The 9,742-nt window shown below is 50.7% G+C and overlaps 1 protein-coding gene across 1 annotated transcript in view; it reads left to right on the forward strand.

Moving 5' to 3' along the window:
• The window catches only part of LOC118005611 (mucin-16-like), a 60,107-nt gene that overhangs the window by 29,849 nt on the left and 20,516 nt on the right, over positions 1-9,742 (forward strand). The window contains 11 exon segments of the mRNA XM_034997573.1: positions 1,116-1,158; positions 1,412-1,462; positions 2,629-2,788; positions 2,995-3,062; positions 3,629-3,801; positions 3,913-3,948; positions 4,504-4,539; positions 6,133-6,257; positions 6,351-6,418; positions 7,448-7,713; positions 7,912-7,947. Of these exon segments, the coding sequence (XP_034853464.1) occupies positions 1,116-1,158; positions 1,412-1,462; positions 2,629-2,788; positions 2,995-3,062; positions 3,629-3,801; positions 3,913-3,948; positions 4,504-4,539; positions 6,133-6,257; positions 6,351-6,418; positions 7,448-7,713; positions 7,912-7,947 (1,062 nt within the window).

Genomic DNA, 9,742 nt, shown 5'->3' on the forward strand with positions numbered 1-9,742 from the left:
TGGTGGTGGTGATGATGGTGATGGTGGTGATGGTGGTGGTGGTGGTGGTGGTGGTGATGATGGTGGTGGTGGTGATGATGGTGATGGTGATGATGGTGGTGATGATGGTGACGATGATGGTGATGGTGATGGTGGCGGTGGTGATGGTGACAATGATGGTGATGATGGTGATGATAATGATGGTGATGATGGAGGTGATGACAATGATAATGGTGGTGATGGTGGTGGTAATAATGGTGGTGATGGTGGTGGTAATAATGGTGGTGATGGTGATAATGATGATGATAATGGTGATGGTGATGATGATGATGGTGATGTTAGGTCATTTATGCATGGAAGTGTAAATCCACAGGAAGTATGTGGATTTTTCTCAGGATAAGAAGGAATGAAATACACTTTCTTGTAATGTGTGGAAATGCTCCCTTCTTGTCCTTGTTCAAATCTTTAAGGACTGTCAGATTCTGTCTAGGACAAACATATGACATCTGTGCCATCACTCCCCAATCCTTCATCCATGGCAGACATCACTAAATGGTAACAGCTTCCACTTTCTGAGTTCAAAACAGCTCCAGAATCCTTACCAACAAAATACCCTAGGCAGTCGCTACCAATTCAGTTGAAGTTGCCACGGGATTGTGGGACAGAATTCAAGGAAATTAGGTTCCTTGATGTGTGGAAGGCTCTTTGGTTTTCCTGGAAGGCATTCATGAGTTGGAAGACTCTGCTCAAGCTCAGCTGGCTCATGACTGAGAACTGGCTTGATCCAAGCCTCTTCACACCTCCTCCTGACCAGTGTTCAGGAAAAGTTAGCAGCAAGTTTGGCCTGCACCTTTGGTTTTTCCTGCAGGAGGAGATGTACATTCACAGCTCTTCTGGGGATTCATTGAGGAATCAGACACTTGGAGAAGGGGCTGCGCAGGTGGCAGAGGGAGAGTCTGCAGATAGCCTGATAGAGAAATTCCTCCCTGGGTTTCAGTGGCATCTTCTGGAGTTTGTCTACTGGGTCTGCTTACATAAATAGAGTCATAGACACCCAAAAAACTCCAGATTCTTGCCATTTCCTCCCTCCCCCCATCCTTAAACTCTTAATACTTTCTCTTCCTGTCCTTCTGCAGGTTACACGCATCAGGTCCTGACCTCCACCCCCAGCAGTGAGTAGTAATTTGGGCCCTAACGTTGCTCTGCCTTGGGGCCCATCTCTCCTCCTCACTATGTCTACCCCATGTCCCCAGGGACACAAGGGGCCTGGAAAGCTCCAGTCTTTCCCCACCTTCACTCCTGGGATCAGAAAAGACAAGCCTGGCACAGGCCTGAGGAGTGTCTCATGGACCAGTGATGGGCCCCGTTTGGCTGGGGAGGCCCTCCTTCCTGCCATATTGGCCTCACTGTGTTTTCTTCTCTGTTGCACCAGCCTCTACCATCTCCCCAGCAACCTCAGCGACCCCCATCCCTACCTCCACAGGTAAGAGATTCCTCTCTGCCATTCCTCCCCTGCAAATGTCTTGTGCACTTGGCCAGTGGGAGGTATCACACGGAGCACCATGCCCATTCATTCATTCATTCACTCAAGAAGCATTCAGTTAGCCCTTAATGGATGAAAGGCCCTGGTAATGCAGCAGTGAACAGAATAGAAAGGGCCCTAGTCTTTGATGGGCTTTCAGCAAGAAAGAGAATAAGGACTCAAGTGTATAAATAAGTATTGAATTACAATCAGCATGGTTGTGGGGTGAGTTCTGCAGGTGTGTGTGGGGGTTGCTCTCTCTCTTGAGTACTTGGTTTTCATTTCCAAGAAAGAAGGGAGCAGTATGAGCTACATGTGTACCTGAAAATGCCCTCGTATAGGTCCTGGTTAGGGATTTGGGCAGACTCTAGTTGGGCCAAGGGCTAACTTGCCATTCTTGGCATCTCAGTGGCCCAAGATAAATTTTGATACCACCTACTGACCCTGATAAGGGTCCTGGATGACCCATCATTACTAACACTGTCTTACTTGAGTCTCTAGTTACTCACCAGCTAGGACCTTCTGAAGGTGTTCTGACTACTGACCACTCAGGCCAGAGTGAGCAGGTCACTGTATGGACCTGCCCTTGGTGTTAAGGTGGATGGGTTAGGAGCACAGACTCTGCGACCACAATGCCCAGGTTTGAACTATGCTCTGCCATTTATAGATTGTGTGACTGCAGGCAAACTATTTAACCATCCTTGGGCTCAGTTTTTACATCTGTAAAATGGGGATAAGAATACTATCTCCCTCTGAAGGGTTTGCCTCAAGGCTTAAATGGGTTAAAATTTAAGTGAAGCACTTAAAACAGGGCCTGACCCATACAAATGCAATGTGTTTCTTCAAATAAATCTTTAAAAATCAATAAATAATTGGATCTCACAGAAATAATTTGGGTTAAAAAAAAAAAAACCTTGAGGAAAAGTGGATGTCTGTCTGGAATTTTAGCCAACTGGAGGGTCAAAATGTTTGCTTTCTGTGTGATGATGCATTTACCTCCATAGTGTAATTTTCCACACTTATCCCCAGAGTCCCTCACTTAATGCTACTGTCTGGGATCTCCTTCCTATTGGAGGAAGCCCCTCCCCAGTGCTCGAAGAGACCAATGTGGGATGACCCACACTTAGGCTCACTGGCATCTCCCTCCCGCCCCCCACTGCAGCCACTGGTCCTGCCCTGGTGCTGTTTACTCTCAACTTCACCATCAGTAACCTGCACCACCAGGAGGGTATGAGTCACCCTGGTTCCTGGAGGTTCAACAGCACCCAGAGAAACCTACAGCACCTGGTGAGAGCCCCACCCTCAGCACTCCTGCCTCGCCCACCAATGCAGGCACTACCTACCTGTTCTCTGCCATGCCCCCAGAGAGCCCACCTACCTCACCTGTGCCTTCCCCCATGCAAGTCCTGCCTACTAGTGCCAGCCCCACCCATCTCATTTCTACCCTGTTCTCCACCCCTCAGACTTTCTACTCACTTCCCTCTCCTTTATAGCTAGGACCCTTGTTCAAGAACACCAGTGTGGGCCCCCTGTACTCAGGCTGCAGACTGACCTTGCTCAGGTGAGTCCTTGCAATCCACAGCCAGGGCTGCCTCAAGGGCTCCCAGACCCCAGGTGTTCCCTCTGCTTCCTTCCTGCCTTCTCTGTCCATGTCCTCAGCAGAAGTGGAATTCAGGAGGCACTGGCTCTTCTGATTGTAACCACCCCCCACCCCGCCAACTGTCCCCAGATTCTGCAGAGCCCCTCAGCAGGATGGAGACCCTAGTCTGGTTATCTTTCTGAATTCCCTCCTGTCTCCCTTTGACCAAAGAGGGCATTTCCTTTAGGTTTTCAGGGATGGAACTCTTAAGACAAGCATGCCTTTTGCACTTGCTTTAATCCAAAATTCTAGCTCTTCACCTGTCTCAAGTAGGAGCTCTCCTGTCCCCATGCCAGGAGCTTGCAGGTTTCAGACTTGCAATTTAATACAACTCCTCCTACCCATTGACTGTGTGCACAGCCCCAGGCTGGCCAGAGGTGGGTGTCATCCTTCTCACTTGCCCTGGCCCCTTCCTGTCCTGCCCTAGGGGTCCCTGGAGCCCTGCCTGGGGACTCCAACTTTTGTTACCCCTACCCACCCACCCCCAGGCCTGAGAAGGATGGGGCAGCCACTGGAGTGGATGCCATCTGCACCCACCGCCCTGACCCTGTGGGCCCTGGGCTGGACAGAGAGCAGCTGTACCAGGAGTTGAGCCAGCTGACCAGTGGCATCACCAGGCTGGGTCCCTACACCCTGTACCCAGACAGTCTCTACATCAATGGTGAGGATTGCCATCTGCATCCACATTTCAACAGGCCCCACGTCCTCCTCTCCATCCCTCCCTTTCACTCATTACTCATCCTTCTCACCTGTTCTCCCTCTACCTGTGCAGGTTACACCCGCCAGACCTGGGCCACCACCCCCAGCAGTGAGTATTCAGAGGCTTCAGAAGTCTCTGAAACCCCATGACTCCCTCTGCAACCTTAGAATGGAAGCGGCCAGGAGCCCACTGCCTGCCCTCTGCACCCCTGCTCCACCCCCAGCCTCAGGGGAACGGGGACCTATACCCATTAAAGCTCCAGATGTAGGCGCTGGTCCCTGGCATCTGCAGGATGATGAGGTCCCCACCCCAAGCACTGGTTTGCTCCCAGCTTCTGGGATGACAGAGGGTACCTCAATGGTGAGGGCCGTGTTGGGCTGTGGGTCTCCTCCGCACGGAGGGGGCTCTGCTGCATCAGGATTCTGTATGAGTTCAGACCTCCACTGGGGGTTCACATTTCCAAGTGCTTTGAGCAGGTCCTTTGTCTGTCTGGAGATGGGGGGGGGGGCGGCAAGTAGACTTTGATCCCTTCCAGTGCTTAATCGTCTTCCTTTTAAAGAATCCCAGCTGTGATGGTCCAGTGCCATCTCTCCAGCAGCCGAGTTGCCTCTTCATTGAGGACCTCTCCCTTCCCCTCCTCACTGTCGCTCCCTCTCTTTGCAGGTTACACCTATCCAGCTTCAGCCACCACCCCCAACAGTGAGTATTTCAGACCTCTGTGTGCCTGGGACCGCCACCTTTTCCCTAAAGATAGGAGCTGCTCAACCAGCCAGGCCTTCCCTCCTGTTCCCCCCTTCTGGATGGGAAGGAGTCCAGAGGATGTGCATGGAAGTGTGGGCTGAGCTGGAGGTGACAGGAGCCACCCCTCCCCACAACACAACCGGGGACAATGCTCTGACTCCAGGCTACATGGGGCATAGAGACAGGCACACAGTTTAAAACTAGAGCTGCCTCCACTGCCAGCATTCCCTTACAGGTGTAACACTTCTGATTTCATCCCTTGCGTTCTTTTCCCTCTCCTACTGTGACCTCTGCATCCTTCCCCATGTCTTCTCTGGCTCCATGCCTCAAGCCTGCAAGTAGAAAGGTCCTACCGGTACCAAAATCATTTCTACAAAATCATTCATTCAAGATCACTTCTTCCCTCATTATTGCTTATTTAGCTTCCCCGAGGAAAATCATGCATTTCTGTGGGTTTCAGGGACCATCTAGCTGCTCAGGGTCCAGCTGTTCAGAATCCTAATCCTGAGTCCAGCCAACTCCACACAGCAGCTCTTGGCCCTTGGTCCACCCACCTCCTTGACATCACCCAACCCCTTGGTCTCTGACCCTGAAGTCACCATCTTCTCCCAAACTCACTCCTTTCCCTTATCACCAAAGGCAAGGACACAGGTGCCAAACTTGACCCTCCCTCTCACTCACCTCCCACATAATCCATCACCAAATCATTTCTTCTCCCTTCATAATATCTTGTAAGTCCTTTCTCTGTCTCTGTGTCATTCAGCCTTTATTCAGGCCACTGGCATTTTTTGCTAGGACTCGTGCAGTAGCCTCTACTCTGGTCTCCTACAGTCCTCTGCACAGCAGCCGCCAACAGCCCTCCCAGTGTACCTCTGTTCACATAATTCCTGTCTTGTTGGCACTCTTTGGATGACTCCACCTTATCTACAAGTCATGTCCAAACCCCTGAGCCGTATAGTTACTGCCCCCCTTTCAGGGCTCAGAGGGCCCCTCCAGTCTCATGTCTATACTTCCACAGGGCGATAATGAAAACATTCAAGTCCCTTGAGTGCAACTGCTCTGTCCTCCTGTCAGGCTCATACCCAGACTGATTCTTCTGCTTGAGCACTCTTCTACTTTCTCAGCCCCTGTTCACCTATAACTCTTGTTCATGCTTTTGGTCACACCTGAAATGATGCTTCCTCCTGGAAGCTGTCCTCAGTCACTGGTTGGGTGCCTCCCTGGAACTGCACAGCCTCCCGGCTCCTCTGCAGCGTAACAGTCTGACTACTCTCCTGGCCACAATATTAGGAGACTATGCCCTATTCACCCTTGGACCCACAGAGCCCAGCACAGAGCCTTGCACACATTAGATGCCCAATATACACTGCCTGAATGAATGAGCAAAAGTTCCCAGTGTCTCAAAAATCCCATAACATTCTCTCCTTCAGCTTCTGCAGTCCGTGGCTGTACTTAGGCCCATTGCTGGGTGCTCCACTGTTAGAGCTCCAGGCAACCTTGGTCCTTACTAGGGTCCAAACTGGACATTTGTCTCTTCTTCCCCCACTACAGCCACTGGCCCCACTCTGGTGTCCTTCACCCTGAACTTTACCACCACCAACCTGCACTACACTGAAGACATGGGGCACCCATCTTCTTCCAAGTTCAATTCCACTGAGAGGACCCTCCAGCACTGGGTGAGAGCCCCTCAATGACCACCATCGGCCCCACCACACACCGGCTTGTGTAGTCCTTCAGCCCTTCTGCTCACCGCCCTCTCTCTCCACCAGCTCAGGCTTTTGTTCCGCAAGACCAGTGTCGGCCCCCTCTACGCTGGCTGCAGACTGGCCTCGCTCAGGTGAGACCCCCAGATGGAGGGAGGCTTGGGTCCGATGGACCCTCACGTATTGGCCAGCAGGGCTCAGTTCCTGGGCATGCCTTTGGACTGCTGGCCTCCGGCACCCACCATGACACCTTCATGTGTTCGTGCCCAGATGGTGGGGATGCTCAGTCCTTAGAAATGAGGCGTCATGTTTATACTTACGGAATCCGGATGATCGTTTGTTTTAGACGAAAGTTTTCCTCTTAGAAGAACAACTATAGGGCGCCTGGGTGGCTCAGTTGGTTAAGCGACTGCCTTCGGCTCAGGTCATGATCCCGGAGTCCCGGGATCGAGTCCCGCATCGGGCTCCCTGCTTGGCAGGGAGTCTGCTTCTCCCTCTGACCCTCCTCCCTCTCATGTTCTCTGTCTCTCATTCTCTCTCTCGCAAATAAATAAATAAAATCTTTAAAAAAAATAAATAAATGCTATTCATAAACAAACAAACAAAAGAATAAAATTCTGCAAATGTCCTATATCTGGGGCTAGAGCTTCAGGAAGATTCTCAAAGCCACAACCTGGAGCTAATTAAATTAATAACATCACCCTGTTAAAAACTGGCTGCTCTTCAAAAGACACTGTTAAAAAAAAATGAAAGGGTAGGGTGCCTGGGTGGCTCAGTCGGTCAAGCGGCTGCCTTCGGCTCAGCTCATGATCCTGGAGTCCCAGGATCGAGTCCCGCATCGGGCTCCCTACTCGGCAGGGAGTCTGCTTCTCCCTCTGACCCTCCTCCCTCTCATGCTCTCTGTCTCAAATAAATAAATAAAATCTTTAAAAAAAAAAAAAAAAAGAACAACTATATCTTGTCTTCATATTCCAGTTAAAGTGTTTTCTGTTCTTAGTTGTAAGGGGGTTGTCTCAGACAAGAGACACTTATGAGAGCCCCTCTGGGCTTGAGCCAGCCCTTTCTGTCCCCTCTCAGCCTCCTGCCTTCTACTCTCTCTTGCTTTCCAAATCCAGAAGGACCCCTCCTCAGTATTGCACATCCCCATGTCCTTCCTTCCCCAGGCTTGAGAAGGGTGGAACCGCCACTGGAGTGGACATCACCTGCACCATCCACTCTGATCCTGCAGGCCCCAGGCTGGACAAAGAGCAGCTGTACTGGGAGCTGAGCCGTGAGACCTATGGCATCACCCAGCTGGGGTCCTTCACCCTGGACAGGGACAGCCTCTACGTCAATGGTGAGGGGCTGTGCTCCAGGCAGGGTCTCTCTCCTGGCCAGAGTTTTGTGTTTCTCCAAAAGGAGCTGTGGTACATCTCCTTCTCTAATCTCAGTTCAGTCTTCATTCTGATGATGTAACCATGGGCTCCAGCCACCTACAATCTCCTTGCCTGGATACATCCTCCCTGAGCATCCCTCCACTCCCTCTTCCCCTCTACTTTTCCTACAAAGGCCCCTAAATCCTGCCTTTCCCTTAATCCCTTATGCTCACCCTGACTCTTGCTCATCTCCTCTGGCCTTCTCTCCGCAGGTTATAACTATGGAGCCATAGCCCCGACTACCACTAGTGAGTATTCCTGGCCCTGGTTTCCTGGGTGCCGTCCCCACTCTGTTCTCCTTTACCTCCTGTCCTTGGTGAGGAAAACATGTGGAAGGGCCCCTCACTCATCCCTTCTCTCCCTGGGTTCTGGTGGAGAGCCCCATCCCAGGGCAAGAGCATCTCACATACAGGTCTGTCCTCCCACCATTCTGACCCTCACATGGTTATCACTCAGATTCTCCTAAAACCCTGCCCTGGTACTCTTCTCGTATCCTTTTACTCACCCCTCTGTTTGTTGTTCTGAGGGTGTCTCAACATCAGTGTTGCACCATTTGTTGGGTTTTCAGCGGACACGTATGGAAGCTGGCTGCCTCCTGGGCATCGTGCTATGTTACATACTGTCTTAGTCAGCTCTGGCAGCCACAGGCTGGGTGGCTCAGATGACGGAAATGTGCTGGAGGCTGAAAGTCCAGATCAAGGTGCCAGCAGGGTTGGTTGCTCTGAAGCCTCTCTCCTTGCATGCAGGTGGCACCCTCTTGCTGCCTCTTGGCATGGCCAATCCTTTGCACACACAAAGTGTGTCCTAATCTCCTTTTCTTATACCGACAGCACCCAGATTGGATTAGGGCCCACTCCAAAAGCCTCATTTTAACTCAGTTACCTCTCTAAAGGCCCTGTCTCCAAATGCAATCACCTACTGAGGTACTAGGGATTAGAGCTTCTTGAATTTTGATGTGTGTGTGCAGGGAGGGAGGGAGACACAATTCACCCAAAAACACATGCACTTTATCCTTTTGTTCTCAGTACAACCACGTGACTAATTTCCATTTTACAGATGAGTACCCTCAGGCTCGGAGAGGCTGCCAAGCCACATAGCAAATAAATAATAGAACCAGGGGCGCCTGGGGGCGCCTGGGTGGCTCAGTTGGTTAAGCGACTGCCTTCGGCTCAGGTCATGATCCTGGAGTCCCGGGATCAAGTCCCGCATCGAGCTCCCTGCTCTGCAGGGAGTCTGCTTCTCCCTCTGACCCTCCACCCTCTCATGCTCTATCTCATTCTCTCTCTCAAATAAATAAATAAAATCTTAAAAAAAAAAAAAAAAAGAACCAGGGGCACCTGGGTGGCTCAGTTGGTTGGGCGACTGCCTTCGGCTCAGGTCATGATCCTGGAGTCCCTGGATCGAGTCCTGCATCGGGCTCCCTGCTCGGCAGGGAGTCTGCTTCTCCCTCTGACCCTCCCCCCTCTCATGTACTCACTCTCTCTCATTCTCTCTCTCTCAAATAAATAAATAAAATCTTTAAAAATATATATATATATAAATAATAGAACCAAGAGTTCCTGTAACTCTGAAAACTCACAGTCTCACTCATCCATCAGTTCATTTCCTTAAAAAGACATGCTGATTTTGGGTGTACACCTGTTGTGTTCAGGTTCATCCCCGGCAAACCCTGGAATGAGGACCTTGTAGCTTTTTCAGGAATTAATTGCCCTTGCATTAGAGGTGTGTTTTTGCAACCCTCTCAAACTCTCTTCTTGGGTCCATCTCTGTTCTTTTACACCACAGCATTCTCCCTCACTCCTTCCAACGTTAGCAGGATTCCAGGCTCTTCAGATCCAATGACAACCATCTTTTCCCAAATGATAGGAGGACAAATAAGTTAGTCAGTTCCATTGACTGTGTTTTGTTGATCAGTATCCAGTCCTTAGAGTAGTTCCAGAAGCATTATAGGATCAATTCAATGTACATGGATGGAAGTCAAGATGGATGGGTAGATGGAAGGAAGGAAGGAAGGAAGGAAGGAAGGAAGGAAGGAAGGAAGGA

The sequence above is a fragment of the Mirounga leonina genome, unplaced genomic scaffold (genome assembly GCF_011800145.1).
Source record: "Mirounga leonina isolate KUSES-001 unplaced genomic scaffold, KU_Mleo_1.0 Mir_94, whole genome shotgun sequence".
NCBI lineage: Eukaryota > Metazoa > Chordata > Mammalia > Carnivora > Phocidae > Mirounga > Mirounga leonina.